Below are 19,649 nucleotides of genomic sequence, written 5' to 3' on the forward strand. Positions count from 1 at the left end.
TTTAATGGTCTGGACATGTTAGATGTAGACTCAGTATTGCCAGAGTTCACAGTCAAGGTCCTTTCTGAGCCAAGTTTAGCTTCCAGATTCTGCAGTAAAAACTTCAGGATTTGGGGTTCCAAATTTTGATTAAAAAAAGTTAAATACCCTTGGCAGACTCCTTGGTCTGTTCTTTCCAAGGATACTCTCCTACTTCTACATCAGATGAGTAGATGAGCAGAAGCCACCTTTAGACATGTACTTGTTCTGCTCGAACTCTAGGACTGGGACATCGCTGCCAGGAACAAGCACATTCTTCATCTGTGTCTCAGCTCCATGTTGAGATGAAAACAGTGTGTACACCATGCCCTGCTCTTGCTCCTGCCAAGTCCTGGGCCCTGGTTTCCCCAGAGGGAGCTGCAAAGTGTTCCCACAAGTTCAGTGATTTTAGTAATTGGGTACCGTGATTTGTGTCCTGTAAGTAGCAAACCAGGCTTAGAGCACTTGGACTCCGTGGGGAGTTACTCTCTGGAATTCTGCAGGGTTCTCAGGAGCAGCCCAGGTAGTATGCTGCCACCTTTAAGATAATATGGGCTCACTCCTTGAGGAAGCCACAACTTTTCTGTAGTTATTAATTGATGGCATCCACTTCTAGAACTTGAATCTGTCCTAAGGAGACCCCTGATTTTTTGTTGTGGTGGATTTCAACTCCTTGGCTGAGAAGTGTCCTGCTTCTGACACTGTCCCATCGCATCCAAAAGACATTCTCGTGGGATGGAATTGCAAGCTGTGTGGTTGGGAATCATCCTCCTGGCAGATGGTTTGCCCCTGACTGGGTGGTGATTACACTCGTGAGGGTGCAGGATGGATTGGGGTGTTCAGGTGATGAATCGAGTTAGTGACCAGTAAAGAGTTTCCATGGAGAGAATTTTCTTTGCATTCAGAGGTTATTAGCATTGCTGACACTTGACATCCTTGCTTCATGAATGAGTACTCCCCTTGGGAATCCCTTGGGAATGTTACTTGTGGTCTCAGCTGATTCTTGACGTTAACTTGACAGTTAATTCCCGACAGCACAGCTGTCAATAATCTGCTTTTTCTCAAAGCAAAGCATACTTTGATCTATGTCACCTTGGGTGTGCTGATCTTGATGCAGACTTTATAAAGACTATGTGCCACCAGGGTCTGCTCTATCAGAGCTGTATCCTTCATTAATTCTGTCAGATACCTATTTGCCAAAGTGTTTTGTGAAAGGGCTGCCACAGAACAGGAAAATTCTTGGCTATTTACCAGAGTAATTTATTTTTGAGAACATGGATGGTTTAATTTTGCTTTTTTAAATATTGACCCGCCGTTCCATGGAAATCTGTTCTGTGCCCACCATGAGGTTAATCTAGCATGGTGTATTTGTGAGGATATTGTTCACTGTAAACTGTTGGTTTCACATGGAGAGGAGGAAATGAAGGATCTGCTGCCAAATGAATATATTTTCATAATGCCTGGATCAGACTGAATCAATGGATTCTGCTTTAATGTTTAAATACTGCAGATGTTGTGAAAGGCCAACCTGCCTCCCATCAGCTACAGGTTGTGAAGATGGACTTGTTTTGGAAAGTGTAGAATTCTAATTTCTGGCAAAGAAAAAAATACCTCTTGCTTCACTTGCTGTCTACACTTTTAGCATATTTATCCCTATTCCTTATGCCCTTTTTAGGACTGAAGGCTCTCAGTACTCTGCTGTTTTGATTCCCTTTCTGTCTGGGCTGACAAGGCTTAATTAGTGCTCAGGGAAGTTGCTGACTGTACAAAGGGGTGTTCTCATGTACATGACTCACAGAACCGGGTGCCTCTGCTCCCTTGGCTGATGTGGAGTTTAGTCTGTGTGGACTTGTTTCATTTGCAGGATGTGGAAGAGGAAGGCTAAGAGAACTAGAATTACTGGCAAGTCACTTTTCTTTTAAGTTCTTGAAATAGATTCGTGTTGGCACCCAACCTAAGTATTTTACTTTGAAAATTTAAGACTTCTTAAAAGCTTTTGTTTCACCCTTAACGCACATAAGTTGGGATGTCTGATTAATTTTTGACATTGTATTTCTGTGTGTGGCTCCCTATTCCCTTTTTTATCCTCACTTTCAGTGGCTTTTCAGTGTGAAAACTGTCCTGTAAGTAAAACTTAGCTACTCAGTTTCTCAGGTTCAAAACTTAAATGGGAGAGGTGTAAGCAAAACTACAACAGATCGTTTCAGTAAACTATTTTTATTGCAGATCTACTTCCTCTGTGAAGAACATTCTCTGGGTAGTTCACAAAACTATAGCACTTTGAACTTCACTGAGAAGCAGCTTTTGAAACTTTCTCAGTGGGCTTGTAGTGGACAAGCCATGTGCTGCTTGAGGTTGAAAGTGTAGTTGAAAGTCTAGTGATGATCTGGCTGGGATTAACCCAAGTGGGTTTGGTTGGGTTTTTTTTAAAGTAATTAGGTGGAGGTACACTCTAATAAAGCAGACTTACCATTCTGATGTGTCTTACTTTTCTGGAGCTGGGATTTAATTTTTGTTACTTGTCTGCAAGACACTTGTTTGAATTGGCATTGATTTTCTTACCAGTGACATATTGTCGTCCATAAATAATATATATACCAGAATCTAAATTACTGTTGTGCTGTACAGGAACAGGGCAAAACAATTTTGAATCATGGAGAAGCAGAAAAACTAGTGTGGATAACATAATGAACATTTGATAGGATTTGCAGGGTTTCAGGTACAATGTAAAGACTGAAATTCAAGTAACATGTTTTTGTAACTAATCTTCTATAAGCCAGTGATTGAAGTGATGCTGTTCCTTGTGTTGTGTGAACTTGATTGGTTTTCTAGGTGAGGGCACATGTATCTCATCCTTTTTTTCCAACTTTGTCAGGTTTTTTTCCCAACTTTATTAGCTTGTCAGTCAAACTAATAAAAGTTATTTTGCTGTGCCCTGAAGTATTTGCCTTTTCTACTTCCTTGTACTTTAACAGATTCCAAAAAAGCCAATACATGATTAGAAATACCATTTTAAGATCGTAAATACTTTGTTGTGAGTTCACTGAAGTTGTACATGTGTATTTTTTGAAGACAGGTGTTTCAGGGTAGTCTTCATTTTAACTACCTGAATCTATATGTGACTATCATACTGTGACTGGCCAGGTGTGGTTGTTGCTCTGTAATTAAATCCTTGTGACATCAAAACGTAGGAGACGGGGTAAGACGTGACATCACCCATTACACCTGCTGTTTACCAAATAAGATCATATCAGTGGTACTTCCTGGTGCAGTTTTGGATGTTACTGTCATGGTCTTGATATCTGAAAAAAATGCAGCTTTTTGGGTGTGAAAGTACAGTAAAAGCAGCTGTTGGAGAGGTTAACACAAAGCTGTTAAGAAGGTTTTAAAAACATATTAATCTGTTTATTTAGAAAGTTAAAGACAGAGGATCACAACATTTTGCTCTATTTAAAATTGAAATAATCTGTCTCAAAATTGATTTCTTTACTCCATTAGAGTGTTCACTTGCTTTGTAATATTTCAGAATCTTTCTGTACCCACAGCTGGACTCTGGGATAGGCTGTAGCTGAGTGTGATGGTAACTCAGCACATAGACAAGTGGCTGCCCAGGTTGTGATAGATGGAATGAAAGGAGTGCAAAAATTATGTTATGTATTCCTTAAAACAGCAGGGCATGCTGTGGGTCACTTGGAGAGCTCAGGGAACAATTCATCTTGGAGTCCACAGGTTCCTGCTGGAACCTTTAGGGAAGTGTTACATGGTTTGCACATATGGGTGGAAAAAGAAGTTAAGATATCCTGCATTTCTGTGCCTCCAGTTGTCTGGGTGTTTGCCCCTGGATTGTGAAATGGTCCCTTGCTCTTTTCTTTTTTTCTTTTTTCTCCTTGCCTGTTAGCAGTGTAAGTTAAATTATTTTAAGGCCTTTGAGGAAAACTACGTAACTGAACAAAATTACAGTAATCACACTGCAGCTCTGAAGAGGAGACAATACAGCTAATCTGATTAGGAGCTACTCTCTTTTAAGATTCTAAATTGGTTTTATATTCAGCAGTGTGAAAAATGAGTTGAGAATTCTTGATTCTAATACAATACTTGGCTCATAATACTCTTGGAAATTAGGTGGCTTAATGAGGGGTTTTCACTCTGATACTCTTTAAAATAAACTAACCTGGTATAAGTGTACTTAAGGTGTGAGACTTGTAAAGTGTGAGTGGCACTCTGTGGCATGATAAGGTTCCTAAGAAAACTGTTACCTTATGGTTTTTATGCAGGCTTTGATTCCGACAACTCTTCAGGAGACTTTTCAGAAGCAAATCATAAAGTTCCAGAAATGCTTGATCTAGATCCACACCAAAGCAATAGGACGGGAAAGCATAACGGGGAGACAGAGATTCAAGAAAATGGAATTAAGAGACACAGGTAAACACACAGTGCTACACAGTGAATGAGAAGTGAGCATCTGCTGGCTCATTATCTTTTGGAGCATTACTGTTCATATAGTGTCTCTGCTTCCTGTGGCAAGTCTAGGTTAAAGTTTTACTTCCTTTACACATTACTTCAATACCTACGAATGAAAATGGTTTGTTATTTAAAGGGTTGATAATGACAGTTGGTTTTTTTTTCTATTGCAGGACATCATTACCTGCCCCAATGTTTTCTAGAAGTGATTTTAGTGTGTGGAGCATATTAAAAAAATGCATTGGACTGGTAAGTTAGCCTGGATGAAGCATGCTGATGTTGGGTCTGCCAGTGTCATCTGGTTAATTTTATTGCTTAAACATTAAGACACAGAATAATACCTGGTGCATTTTGCATTTTTGTTTCGCTAAGGAGCATAATTTTAAATTGCAATTCTAGGTCTCAATATCCATACTTTCTTTCACTGTTGGAATATGTGGACTGCATTTCTGAAGCTGTCCTTTAAGAACTAGACCAAAGCCATTAAAAATATAGTCAAATATGGTTTGAATAACACAGTGTTGTCTTATCTTGCCCTTTTTTGTTCTTTACTTAGCAAAATGTCATTTCGGGCTTTATTTTATTAATTCATGTCATCTAGGAGATACACCTGAACTTCCAAAACTCCTTTTGTTGGGATGAGTGGTCTATTTACTAGAATCTTTGCTTGGACCAAATCAATTTAAGCCAGTAAGAGTTAACATTATTTTTCCCTTGCTGCCTGTGACAAGATGAGGAGAATGTTGCATTCTCCTTTCCACTAAGTTTTAAGCACTTACATGAATGCTTTAATGCTCAGTCATGAGTGCAACTTTATAATTAAACAGCCAGATTTGCTTGGATATAGTAAAAGACCTGGGGAATTGGAAATCTCCGTGAACTTTGTGTCTGTCTTGTATCTATACATGTGAAATGAGAAACGTTCTGACACAAATAGCAGGTTGCTTAAAGAAAGCCACTAAAATTTGTTAGAGCAATTCACATACTATTCTTTATGTAACTGTTCCTTTCAAAAATTAATTTGTGGTTGCTACAGTACAATACATAGGTATTGTGCAAATAGGTGAGGATTTCAAAGGAATATGTGGCTCTTTGGTATCAGTATGGAGCTGCTTGGCACATTATTACCTCTATCTGTGGAAATCTTAACCTCTTCTGCTTTACAGAAGAGAAGGTAACATTTTTTGTGAATTTGCTAGGTTAGCTGAATGAATTTCTGAAGTTGTTTACCATTTCAGGTTGCTAGTAGAGTTCTGCAGTGCTTCCAGCCCCTTTTGGCTGTAGCACTTGGAGGTCTGCCACAGGCTTGCCAAATGTCCTCTGAAGAATGCTGTTAATAAACTCACCCACAACTTATTTTCAAAATTCTTGTAGTTGTCACTCGTTAACTTAATGTTGTGTCTAAGAAATTAACCTGCCCTTTGGTCATTTAGGAGCTGTCCAAGATCACCATGCCTATTGTCTTCAACGAGCCATTGAGTTTCCTTCAACGGATAACAGAATATATGGAACACATATACCTCATTAATAAGGCTTGTAGTCATGCAGATCCCCTGGAAAGAATGCAGGTAAGAACACCTACCACCTTCTGGGTGCTTCAGAAGAAGATTTTTTTCTCCCAGTCTTTGATTTTAAGACAATTTCTCACTTGAGTGTATTTCTTTCTCAGGCATTACCATAAGAATGCCCCTTTTTGTCTGTCCAGACAAGTTTCTTGTTTCAAAGTGGCTGTATCAAATATTTGTGACACTTTCACACTCAGTGCTGTGCACGGGGTTTGAGCCAAAAGGAGGAAAGTGCCACAACTGACCATACCCAGGAACCTCAACTCATTTCAGGGCTGCTTTATCTGTGACTCCTTTTGTGGTTTTATGTGTTATGAAGATGAAATCTTGGCTTTAAGCCACTCTAAATTGGTTTGTTGAGTGGCCTTGTGATTTAGAAGTTACTGGATGAAAAATTGTTGTGGCAGAGACAAGATTTACCACTTTCCTTCCCCAGAACTGGTTGTTATTGGGAGTAGAATATAGTACCTCCCTGGTTTCACACCAAGGAGGAAAATATGGTGAAACCAGGCCTGTGTGCATTAGGTTATACTGGTATCACTCACAGCTCTGTTTTGAAAGTGAAACTGGAATATTTATCTTGTATTCTGTGTCTGTATAGTCCATACCTGTGCTTCCCAGCCTGCAGGAGCTCCTGAGTGTCATTTGTACCTGCTGGGGTGATTCAAGAGGTCTCATCTCTGTTAGAAGTAATTCTTGCCTGACACTGGGAAAGGAGGGCACTGTTCCCAATGAACTGAGAGAGGGGGACAGTCAAAATGGGGGGAAAGTAGATATTAGAAACCAGGCTGACCTCATAGAAGTCTGTAGAGAAGATAGGGCAGAGTGCAACCTGACTGAACTTACTACAGAAAATAGTTCCTTTGGGAAATGAGAATCTTAATAAATGCTTCTGTTTTCCCACTTCTGTGTCACTTACCCGTGGCTTACAAATGGTTTTGCCTTAAGCAAAATCTAGCAGTTTCTTTTTGGAATAATAATGAAATACTGTAATGTGCAACAAATTCATACATTAAACTTAAAGTTTTAATGTACTCTTCTCATAGCAGTGTGTTCTTAATTTCCTTACAGGCTGTAGCTGCTTTTGCAGTTTCTGCTGTAGCTTCTCAGTGGGAGAGAACTGGCAAACCATTTAACCCACTGTTAGGAGAAACCTATGAATTAACCAGGTAATAATTACTTTAAATTCGGAACTGGGCCTGTTTGTGTTCTTGAGTTAGCAGACTTGTACTGGTTTGATTGTAGTAAAATACTACTAAATTATATTTCCGAGTAGAGCTAAAATTCTTTTTGTCAAACTATCTCAAAATCTTTGAGAAGTTGTTATAAAAGCTAATAATTGTATTTTCTAGCTTTAGGCAGAGAATTATTTCTTTGAATCATTCAGAGAAAAATCAGTCCATGTTCTTCCACCAAAGACATTTCCTGACCAGACACTATTAATTAATTTAAATATTGTTTTGTTGATCATGTCAGATAGAGGAATTAGTCTGAAGGACTTCCAGCTTGATTAAATAAATGGGTGATGTGTCTGCAGTGGAGAAAAGAATTTTCAGTCAGACCTTCTCCTGCTGCCCAAAGAGTTTCTGTACTTTCATGAGTTATTTCAGTGAAACTAGTTCAGGTGCCTTTCTGGATAGAAGGCTGGTTTGAGGTATAAAAAGAAAGTGTTCAGAGTACAAATCCTTTCATTTCATCAATTGTAAATGTGTTATGAAACTAGAAAAGGAGGTCTTACCTTCAGTTTATTTTGAAATCCTGCAAATTTTTTTAAAGTATCAAGTCACTCTTTTCTAATATTAAAACAAAATACTTACTGTTTAATTGTCTTTTTTGTTTTTGCTAGGGAGGATTTAGGATTTAGGTTTATATCTGAGCAAGTCAGCCACCACCCACCTATTAGTGCATTTTATTCTGAAGGCCTAAATAAGGACTTCATATTTCATGGATCAATCTATCCCAAACTAAAATTCTGGGGGAAGAGTATAGAAGCAGAGCCTCGGGGAACAATTACTTTGGAGCTTCTGAAGTAAGTATGAGAAGTAAATAACTTTTTTTTTATGTTGATCTCCTTATCATTTACTTGAATAAAAGGATGGGTAATAATCATTCTGTTGGCTCTTCAGGGTGATTACCTAAAAACCTCTTACTGAAGAGGTTGTAAGAATTGATTTCCAAGTTAATTTTCACTGCTTGATTTCTGTTTTTTTTTTAAAGTTATATCAATCTTGCATAGCTGTAGCAATTCAACCCAGTTTTTCCACTGTGAAAATAAGCATTTCTTAAAAATTGAATGCTACTGAAAGCTAGTTCTGTGAAGACACGTAAAATTGAAATGTAGATATAAAGTTCTGTTACTGGGCTGTTCAAGCTCATCTCAATTCTTAATATTGTTTTTGGTTTCGGTTGCTTGCGTCAACGTTTGTGTGGAAAGAACTACATCTCACAATTCTGTGATAAGGGAACATGAGAAACTTGTCAGGATTGCCTTGACACTTCCTGGGAAGGATCAACTTCCTATTAAAATCAAGAATGCCTCCCTTAATTACTCCCAGGCTTGTCTCATGAATTACGAGTGACTTCCCATAAGCTGGTTTGTGCCCTGGTGGCACAAAGACTGGAGCTTTCCCAAGTGGGACATGAGGATGCACTGGAATAGTTGCAGGAAAAGTATTCTGCAGCTGAGCACTTCAAGGTGTTTTTAGAAAAGCTTTCATGAGGCTTAACTTTGAGTGGGTTTTGAAATGTTGTTTTAAGAAATTTCTAGACATTTGGTTTCAATAAAGACTCAACTTGCCTGCCATAGCAAGCATTGACTTTTCCTGTACTTCCTTTTGGAAGCAGATTAATTTTCAAGCTGTTGGCATCTAATCTTCCAAAGTTTATAAAAGTATGAACTGGTCTTGGATATAATTGGTGATGAGAGGAAATTTCTTCTGAATGCAGAAATAACTATGAATGTTAGTGCAGAATGCAGATGTGACCAAAATAACATTTGCTTGAGAGCCTTTATTTAGAAGACTATTAAAATTCTTCCTCAGCCTAATCAAATGACAGGGCTCAGATTTAAACTGGAATATAAACAATTAAAGGGTTTATTTTAAATAATTGCTTCAAGTTAGCAGCAGAAGCTGAAATCAAATTTTGAGCCTCTCAGTGTTGTGATTCAAACCATTCTGTTGGTTTGAGGAGTCTGAGAACTACTCAAGGCCTGAGTGAACAAGGAGCTGTTTGGCAAAACTGTGTCAGTATAAAATCGTGCATTTATGTTAACCATGACTGCTTTCAAAACAGGAATTACAAGGCACTTCTCCAGCACAAAAAGTGTTTCAATTTATCAGCACTCGCCATAAGTGCCTTGTGTGGGGTTTTGGTTTATACTGTACAGCTTTTGGTGTCAAGTAGTTCAGGAATAAAACTGTGCTTAAAGGCTGGTAGGATGAATTTGAAGAGTTCTGGTATTTTTCTCCCCACTTGAAGAGTAGTCATTGTTCTAAAGAAGAAAAGGAGCTGTGGAAATAGTCAGACTTCAATGATTTGTTACTTCTCTGTACTGGAAAATGACAGGTTAGAAACATTAAATAGGAGTGTTCTCTCCATACTTACTGGAAATAGAAGTACAAGACATTTGTTACAGATGACACTGCTTGTCTCTGTATTATTTTGTATTAGAGTTTGCAAGCTTTCCTAAGATGGATTGACTGCCAAGCAAGTAACTTCAACATTTCTTTTACCAGCACAGAAAATGAGTGAAAATAGATGGCTTTGACTCTGCTAGTAATAATGGGAATCCTGTTGTTTAATTTTTTGACCATTTATAGGATAGTGTTTTTTAAGGATTTAGGATCTGTTAACTCACCTTTAAAGCTTTTCACAAAACATTAAAACAAAAGTGAAACCAAGTGGAAAATTCTTCAATTCTAGGACTTTTCCATCTTCTCAGTAAATCTTTGGGGAAAGGATGGAATTGAGTAGTAAACACAATTTTTAAATGTCATGTTTTTCAAGCTTGAAATAGCGCTCTTTCTCCCACTGGTGTTAAAAAAAAACAACCTAAAAAAAGAAAAAAACACTCACACCCCCAAAATTGCCTTCAGTGGCACTGAACAGGCCTCAATTACTAACGAGGAAACTTGTGGCATATTTGTGAAAACCACTACTGCAGTTTACTGTTGTTGCAGCAGTTGAATAGAAGACACTATTAGGTGTTAGGCTGTCAGTCTGGTTCTCCTGCCTGCAACTTTAAAAGTGCAAGTGAAAAAGATGAATTCCTGGGCTGCTCTTTGTGTTGGGCTGAAATTCGTAATCCAAAGCACAGCAACTGTGAGACTTATGTGAGAAGGGAGAAAAATAAAGGCAATATCACTTTATTAACTTGCACTAATGTTTGGATACGACACATTGTTGGCCTGTAAAGAAGAGTCTGTTTCTTTTCTGTTTTGAAGTTAAGTGCTGGCTGTTCATAGGACTGCTAAATATTTTGCCCTGCCACGAACAGAACTGTAAACAGGCTTGCATTCCATCTCAAACTCAAGAAATTGATTTCTTTCTTTGTTTTCTTTACAGGCACAATGAAGCTTACACATGGACAAATCCAACCTGTTGTGTACATAATGTAATTATTGGTAAACTGTGGTTAGAACAGTACGGGACAGTAGAAATTGTAAATCACAGGTAATGCTAATCATGGACCTGAGGGTTGGCTCGTGGGCACTGCTGTGTGGTCAGTTGTGTTACAAAGCAGATGGTTTTGACTTTTGTCAGAGACACAGGGAGCTTTGGTTTGTAGCTCCAAAGCCTTGGGGTTATTTTTGCTTGTTTTGTTTTAATCCATTTCTGACAAATGCAAACTATCCCTTGGACTGGGCTTACTTGTCATAGTAGTGTTAATGAAAAGGCATAAGGCCAAATGTCTTATGGGCTGCAAAGGTTTTACTTTTGTGAGTTACCCATTCAAATTCAGCCCTGTTGACAGAGAACAGAATTGAAATTTAACTCCAGAACCATTAAATGGAATAATTGTTGGAGTCTTGGAGTAAACCTCTATCATGTTGATTGTGATTTGTCATTTTTTTTTAGTTTTGATAATGGAGAATGTCTTAAATTAGGGGTACAGCACAGGCTGATGTCTTCATGTGCATATTTGTTTCTTTTTTTGTTTGTTGTGTGGAATTTTGAAATTTGTGTGCCTTTTTTAATGCCCTGGTCAGATAATAAACCATACTTAAAGAAAAATAATAAATAACTAGCCCCCAACTAACTGTAACTATATGAAAAAAACCTAAATAAGGTAAAAAAAGGTAACTTGCTGATGTATTTAGGGGCGTGCTTCTTCAAGCTTGTACTTATTTCCTCTACAGTACTGGAGATAAATGTGTCCTTAATTTTAAACCATGTGGACTGTTTGGGAAAGAGCTTCACAGAGTAGAGGGATACATTCAGGACAAACAGTAAGTCATAAAAGCCTCTTGGTCTCTCTGTTTCTGGGCACTGGGGCATTTCTTTTGCTGACATAGTGACCACACTGATGTGACTGTAAAGTTGTTACCAATGAAGATTGTAACCCGTTTTTGTTCTGTTTTAGCACTAACCCCCTTGATTCCAAGGGTGATAATTTTAAGCATTATTAGAAAAACTCTACAGTCAAGTCTTTTGAAATAAAGGTATCCAGGAAAAATACAGAGTATTTGCAACTGATTTCACTGTTGCACAGTCATAATTCCAGTCTTCAGTTTAAAATAATGAGAATATGGTTATTAGAAGGTTTTAATTAACCCAAACCTGTTTCCTGGCTCCGAGTCTCTGCTGCAAACTGTTGGCTTTGATGTACCCACTCTTATTTAACAGTGGCAAAAACATGTGACTCTCATGAGGATGTGTTCTGCCTGAAAGACTGGAATGAGCTGAATCCTTTTCTTTGCATTATCAAATATCTGGTTTCTAGGAATCACCCATTCTGTGATTCTATGAAATCTGCAAACAGAAACATAAAATGCAGCAAAGTAGAAACTGGGTGTTTAATATAGACCAGAATCTGCATGGCTTGGCTTGGAAGGCTCAATAAGAAGCAAGAGCTCAGTCTCCTTTGCTTTTCTCTGCAGCAGAAAGAAGCTGTGTGTGATCTATGGCAAGTGGACAGAGTGCCTGTGGTGCACTGATCCCACCACGTATGAGACTTACAAAAAGAGTGAGAAGAGAGGTGGAGAGCAGAAGAAGAAGCTGGTAAGGTGAAATATCAGAAATGAAAACAGAACATCTTATTTAGGGAAATGGCCAGGTGTGAATGGAGGATTAAAAAACTGTCTGTCATTTGGTAGGGGTTGGATGGAGGCTGTGAAAAGGCACTTGGCACTTTGCAGATGTAGTGTGAGCTGCTGGCATAGAAGAGAGCTCATGGAATGGTGTTTGCTGGAAATTTGTCAGAGAGAAGTCATCAAATATCAACCCCCAAACTGGTGTCCTGTCGGTCTGTGAGGAAAGTGGCTCTGCTGCCAACTCCGGGGATAAAAATACTAGGATTTGGGCAGTAAAAAAAAAAATTATATTTTTTTAAAGTCAGATACACTTTTTGGTGTATCAGAATTTGTGACAGAGACAACCTTGACAACAAAGAGGTTTGGAAACATGCTGGGTTTTTCCCCCACTTATAAGCAGTGTCAGGTGATTAGTTCAAAAGCCTCAGTGTTGTATGGAAAATGTTGAATGGTGCAGCAAAGGACTGCTGGGTTTCCTGATATCAACAGGGTCTTGCAGACCCTGGTTGCTCAATGAAAACGAAAGGTTGAACAGCAGCCAATCATTCTTAGTGTTAAGAGGCTCAAACTTTAAAAGTATTTACATCAGAAGAATCTAGAGCAACAACAGGCCTTGCTTTTGGCTCTGGATTCTGTCATGGTACAGGTTTATATTTTGACTTTTTTTTTAAATAATAAGGTTCTGTTCATCTTAAGAAAATCAACTCTTTCTTTCCTTCCTTCCTGTTGTGTCTATATTTAGATGGGGAACTGTCTAACAGTAAACCAGATGTTGACATGGAAAGTAGCCTAGAAGTGTCTTTTTAAATAATGAATACTCAAACCAAATGATTGAAATTAGACTCTTAACCATATGGAGCTGTTTTCTAGTGTATAAAACAGGCCCTGTTTAACTTAGTAGGGTATTTTTGAATAAAATAAATGAGCCATGTCAGAGAAGGCAGAAAGGAAATAAAAGGGGGTGGGAATGAGGAAAACTCTGATACTGTCACTCCAGGATGTTATTGCCTCAAACTTCCTTTCTGGTTGTCGTGGTTTTTAATGGGTTCTTATGGAGAAATCCTCTAAAATTCCACAATGTAGCTGTCTGTGTCCTGCAACAGTCAGATTCTCTCAGATTCTGAGAGCAGCCTTCTGAACTTAGGATTTTTATATGTGCATTATGGCAGTGCAGCTGGTAACAAAGGAACTTTGAAGGAAAGACACTGGATTCATAAACTGAAGTACACGGTATTCACAGTGAGAAAACTGGCAGTGACAATTGTGATTAGAGTCTGGATCATAGGAAATTGGACTGAAACAAGGGCTTATCTTTTTCTAACCACACATTCAGATCTTTTGTAAATGATGAAGCAATATCCGAAAGCAGGTGTGCCCTATTTGTGACTCTTAAGGCCATTATGGGAACTTGCACTGGTTTAAATTGCAGTTCCTGGCTCATTTCAACCTCAAATAGTCATGTTAGGTGAAATTAAGCTATGGCATAGAATAGAAGGGAAGCTGGAGAGAACACTTCTGAAAGACATTAATTTACTGTTATTACTATTATTGATTTTTTTTTTTAAAGAGGCATTCAAGTTGTACTTAAGGGGTGGGAGACTATTCAGGGATATCAGGAGCAAGACATTACATTAAAAGTGAGAGGAACAGTGTGCAGAGTGAGGAGAAGCAAACATGATGGGAGAGGCAGAAATACAGGAGAGTGTTTAGTGTCTCAAATTTGAACAGATTCTTCAACAGCCACTGTGGAGTGGATGAAACTGTCCAATGTTCCTTTATTCCCCTGCCAAATGTTACCTCTCTTTCAGAGTGAAGATGATATTAAATCTGAAAATGATGAAGCTGATGATATGCCAGAGATTCAAGACACGGTGCAGTTCATACCAGGCAGTAAATTGCTTTGGAGAATAAATTGTAGGCCACCAAACTCATCACAGGTAACCATTTCAATCACCGTGTGCGTTGCTCTTGCCAGCGACTTATCCAAGGGAACAGTTCTCCTTGGAAGTTCTGTTGTGTTCAATGAGTGTAGGGAATCTAGTGCCATTTTGCCAGAATAACTTGTATGTTATCTTTATTTTGCTTTTAAGATGTACAATTTCACCAGTTTTGCTGTGAGTCTCAATGAGCTGGAAAAGGGCATGGAAGCAATATTGGCTCCCACTGACTGTCGGCTACGTCCGGATATCAGAAATATGGAGAACGGGAACATGGGTATGTGTTTGCTGCAGGAAATATTTCCACATTAATAAGTTTTGAGAGGGATGACCAAAGGGAGGTTGATACAGGAAACACTGTCTTCAGTTTCTCATTCCCAGAGCAGCCTTAACTCTTTTTCATCCTTTGTAATGAACATGCGTTTGAACAATGTATAATGTGTGTTCTCTCCCAGAAAAGTCTGGGAGAGCAGATGCATCCCAGGTGGATCCCAGGGCTGCTATCCTGTGTTATGGGGTGTTTGCATGTTTGTTAGCTTGGGGGGGGGGCTGGCAGACGTGCTCAACATGCTCACTTGCTCTGGAGTTTGTCTGGAAAGACATGTGGTGAGCAGACGTGCTCTGTTGCTCTGGTGTTTGTCAGAGAAAACACATGGACAAATAGTGAAAAAAAATCACTCTCTCTGTTATACCTAATCAGAACTGTTTCCTGCTGTCTCAGTGCAGGGTGTCTGATAGATAAAACACCAAAATTTCAGTTTCAACTCTGAGTTTGTAGCAGCAACTTTTCTGAAATAGCTTTTTTAGGCTTTCGTTACCTGAGTACAGCAAATGCTCTGTCTTGCTTAAATGAACTCTACTTCATTTCTCTGCAGTTTTTTCTGTGTTTTCTTAATTTTTGCTCCTGTTCTGCCAAGTAACCAATTTCTCTTGGAATGTTGGCTAGATGTGGCAAGCAAAGAGAAGGAGAGACTAGAGGAGAAACAAAGAGCTGCTCGCAAGGAGCGTGCGAAGGACGAGGTGGAGTGGCACACACGGTAAGGGGGCAGGAGGGTGGGCTGTTGTTTAAGATGGGCATAGTTGGGTATATCCTGCTTGAATGGTTTTTCTTCAGGACAGCATGTGTTTGATTTCCTCTGTGACAGCACAGTTTGTAGTGTCACTTGAAGCATTGCTGGGTCAACAATTAAATATGTAGCTGGAAGCCAAAATTGCTGATAACTCTGTTCTGGACAAATTATCTACTGATAAATGCTGAAACCTGTCATAATTAACTAGTATGGTAATGCTGGGGGTTTTTGGTGGGTTTTTGTGTTTGTTTTTTTTTTTTTTTTAACCTACAGAGGTCATATTTTTGTTAGAATTAATAAAATGTTAAGTCTCATCTCTCCTTTAACCAATTCCTGTCCAGCTTTTGGCAGTCAAGTGAGACGTTGTGGCCCTCTAAGGCCTTTTATTTTCACACATTTTGGATTTCTTGGCTTGGATACTTGAAAAAGTGCTTTTTGAATTGCATATTCAAATGACTTCTCAGTCACAGAGTGCATCAGGGAGTGATGTGTGATTTGGCTGGTGCTCCCACAAGTTGCTTTTTGCAGCTGCCAGTGCTGTGCAGTCAAGTGTGTGCTCACAGCCAGTCCCTGCAGGTGCTTCCTTCAAAGGCAAGAACTTTGGGATGCTCCCGTGCTTTCATGAAATTCAGAAGAGAAAACATTTTCTTCCCAAAGCCTGGAGGAGCAGCTACGGGCCAATTCCAGTTAATGCCTTTGAAAATCTCTTCCAGAGAGCATAAAATTGTTTTCAGTCAACGTGGCTAAAAAATGAGCAGCTGCTGATGTTCTGTGCAGAGCACAGCTCTGGAGAACAAAACTGTTTCCTCTTTGGATGAATTTACAAAAACGATTGTGTAACTGTTTTGGCATTATTTTAAAGTAAATTAATATATGTTATATAAACTAGAGTATCATTGTTAGTTTTATTAAAAATAGGACAGCAATTTTAAAACTAATTTCATTCTCTTTCTTGACTTTATGCAAAAAAAAAAAAAAGATGTTTTACAAGGTGGTGATAATTGTGTAGGAAGTTTAATGCCTTGTTTTTCATGTTCAGAGTATTTCCTGAATAATTTCCTGAGATTTTTTTCTAATAAGAAATACCACTATGTTTTTATAATGTTTAGTGAAAGAGGCAAAGTTGAGTTTTTTCCCCTGTTAATAACTGTTCACTCTGTTTGCTTTTTTTGTTTTCTTGTTTCTCTCCTTTTTCTTTTTCTTTTTTTTCTTTTACAGGTGGTTTCATCAAGGCACTAACCCATACACTGGGACTTCAGATTGGCTGTACTCAGGTGGCTATTTTGATAGAAATTTCTCAGACTGTCCAGACATATACTGAAATTACAGAACCAATTGCTCATCTCATCTGGACATTTAGTTACTAGATTTCATTCCAAGCCAGTTCCTGTGGTTTTGTTGACAGCAAAAACCAGCTTTTCTAAGTAAATTTTAACAAAAATTCTATCAGTCAACAATCAATGATTTAATTATCACTAACGTTGGATTGCCAAATATTTAAATACCATTGTGCTCATTCCGTAAAGCTGCACCATGAAATCACCGTGTTTTCACTAATTTTCAAAGGGACCTTTGGTTCTCCATCTTCTCCCCTAGTTTCTCTGTCAGGAGGGTACACTGTATCCGGTAGAGCACATAACATCCTTGAATACTACGTAACTTAAATAAAATAGAGATAATATCCTTGTTACTTAGTACGATAGCGAAGAATCTGAAGTTTTTGGAACTCAGAGCAGGGGTGAAAAGCCAATATGGTACCAACAGGATCAAACCCAGTCCTGTCATACTCCCCGTACGTATGTAGCACTCCCTGGGGACGGGAGCTCCCGGCCCCCCCCCTCAAACAATTCCATAACTGAGAGACTCATGGAAACAAAACCCAACCTGAGCTTCTCACACTGTAGTTGTCTGTTACAGTCTTCACAACTTTGGGACACTGTGAGCATTAAACTGTGTACCTGTGATGAATCCCATAAAGCATACCTTAGGAGAAGGGAAGGGCGCAGTCCAAACGTGCTTTTTCTGAAGTCAAATGCTGTTCTTAAAAATAGGAGAAGCTTCGGAAGCAATAGCAGGAATGTTGAGGTGGTTACAATGTACAATATATTGCTTGCTACCACTTGGAGGCTTAACTTCTGCACTACCTTTGGCAGCTTTGGCACTGTGTATGCTCCTAGGCTAAACTTTCCTTTGGAAGCACTTCCGTATGTATATCCACACAGGTTCATATTTTTGGGGAAGTTTTGGTTTGCATGTTTTTCATTAATAGGTCATGTCTGTTTTGTATGTTGTGAAAAAGCAGAATCAATTTAAAGCTTTGGCAGAGTTTATACCTATTACAAGTTTCCTGTGAGCACGTGATGTCAAAAAGTGGGATTTTTTGGTTCCATATCAAACCATCGAAGCCATAGAATACTGGAAAATAATCAGTTACTGAACTGATGCATTCATTTTCTTTGAAGTGGTACGCTTCAGGGGGTAAGGCAGGGAGAGAGGCTTGAAAAATTAGATCCAGTAATTAAAACTAGTCCTAATGTTGCTGCTTCTTTTATGAAAGTTTTTAATTGAGTAACCAGGTGAACATGGAGAGCGGCTGCACTGCTGTGAAGTTTATAGTAATTTAGACATTGCTGGTGTTAAGTGCCAGCAACATGAGGAGTTCAAGAAAGAACTGGTCTGATTTATGTCCAAAACATCTGTGGTTTCATCCAGAGGACAGATTTTTGAAGTGCGTCTCTCCCAGCCACAGGATTAAAAGGCAAAAGAAAACATATTCATAGAGAAACATTTTCCTATCAAATCATGCATCTAATGATTAGATTAAATTTGGGGGAAATTTAGTTGTTGTCTTCATTGGAAAAATAAGAGAAGCTGTAAAACTTCAAGGCAGTAAGGAAGGGCCTGATCTGAACCATACTTGTGGGGACATGATTCTGTTGCCAAAGTTTGCGTTGATGCAGGTCCTCAGGACTTAGGAGCTGAGTTGGTGACACAGTGCAGGCAACAGGGTCATGTTTGTTTCTAGTAAGTGCATAGACACTTCTAAAAAGACATTGCTGAGCCACATGGAACAGCATAAAAATAGTTTTGATAAAAAACTGAACTTCAGTGACCGTGCCAGGCACTCTAATCCTTTTCCAAACTTGCTGCAAGCAGGTTAGGAAACCCTATGTTAGGTGAGGATTGAAAGGATTCATGTATTAGACCAGTTTAACATCTCATGGGAGTTTAAAACTTGCTTAAACTACATGGTATGTTTAATGCTGGATTAGTGTTTTTAAAACAATGCATATAAATAGAAATTGCCTGAATGGAAAAAACTGTACAGTAGTTGCTAACGAGATGTTCTGTTTCTAAGAGGAGGTGTACAGGTTAGCATCCCTCTTGTCTAAGCCATGATTTAAATTCAAAGACCTAAAGCCTTGTCATTATGTGGAAGCATGAAACAATTGTACCAACATGTTTAATCCAAACTTCAGTAGAGAATCTTCATGGGATATAAAAAGAAACTGGGAACATTTCCAAAGTAAGAAACACTTCATTAGTTACATCTTCACCCCCTTCTCCCCTTCCTTTAGTGTAAAGCTTTTAGTAAAATTTCAGATTAGTTCCAAACCCATTCTTCTAATTTATTGTTCTTCATTGACAACACTTACAGAACCCTTTCCCTGTGCTGCTGACACGGCTGTGCTTGGCCAGCCCTGGCATTCCTGATGCTCTCAAAGTCCAAAAGTTTTATTTTCGATGCAGATCTCGCCTCAGTAGTTTACCTGTTGAAACATTAATAACTTTGCACCTTTTGAAAGAATGTCACTTTTATAACTTGATGAAACACTGTATATAAGATAACTGTGTTAGTATATGTTAATACAGCTACGTAGAGAAACCAGCTAGAAAGAAATTATAATAAATACTTAATAAATACCCTTTGGGCCTCTGGATGGTGACAGAGATTTGTGTGAGACGCGTACAGGTGGGGCAGGAGGATTCTGGCTTTGCTAAGCCAGCACTGGGGCTGTACTTAGATTTCACCGTGATGTTTATTGGATGAAGATGATTTAAATGGGAGCTTGGGACACCTCCAGCCTTGGGTGGAGGTGTCTGACCGTGGTGGGCTCTGTTCCTTAGCACCCTGTGGTGTGTGGGGTGATGGGGGTGTCGAGGACAGGGTTGCAAACCTGTGTGGGGACAGGGAAGGGGCAGCGGGAAGAGCCATGGCAGCGCTCCCAGCACTGGGACCTCACACTGGTGTGACAGCAGAGTGGCCGTGGCTGAGCTGGAGCCAGGGAGCGAGGGGACTTCTATTAAAAATGTAATAGAAGTGAAAATTAACTTTGTAGTTAT

At 39.0% G+C, this 19,649-nt stretch overlaps 1 protein-coding gene across 2 annotated transcripts in view; it reads left to right on the forward strand.

The window, feature by feature from the left end:
- The window catches only part of OSBPL2 (oxysterol binding protein like 2), a 35,120-nt gene extending 15,874 nt beyond the window's left edge, over nt 1-19,246 (forward strand). For both annotated transcript variants that reach the window (XM_027710705.2, XM_039378533.1), the window contains exons 4-15: nt 4,293-4,440; nt 4,653-4,728; nt 5,913-6,047; nt 7,116-7,213; nt 7,891-8,073; nt 10,611-10,718; nt 11,405-11,494; nt 12,146-12,266; nt 14,107-14,235; nt 14,389-14,512; nt 15,182-15,272; nt 16,524-19,246. In XM_027710705.2, the coding sequence (XP_027566506.1) occupies nt 4,293-4,440; nt 4,653-4,728; nt 5,913-6,047; nt 7,116-7,213; nt 7,891-8,073; nt 10,611-10,718; nt 11,405-11,494; nt 12,146-12,266; nt 14,107-14,235; nt 14,389-14,512; nt 15,182-15,272; nt 16,524-16,626 (1,406 nt within the window). In that variant the 3' untranslated portion in view covers nt 16,627-19,246. The remainder of the gene's footprint in view (nt 1-4,292; nt 4,441-4,652; nt 4,729-5,912; nt 6,048-7,115; nt 7,214-7,890; nt 8,074-10,610; nt 10,719-11,404; nt 11,495-12,145; nt 12,267-14,106; nt 14,236-14,388; nt 14,513-15,181; nt 15,273-16,523) is intronic.
- The last annotated feature ends 403 nt before the right edge of the window (nt 19,247-19,649 follow it).

Source organism: Pipra filicauda, unplaced genomic scaffold, assembly GCF_003945595.2.
Source record: "Pipra filicauda isolate LSUMZ 115617 unplaced genomic scaffold, ASM394559v2 scaffold13_size5146498_pilon, whole genome shotgun sequence".
Taxonomy (NCBI): Eukaryota; Metazoa; Chordata; class Aves; order Passeriformes; family Pipridae; genus Pipra; species Pipra filicauda.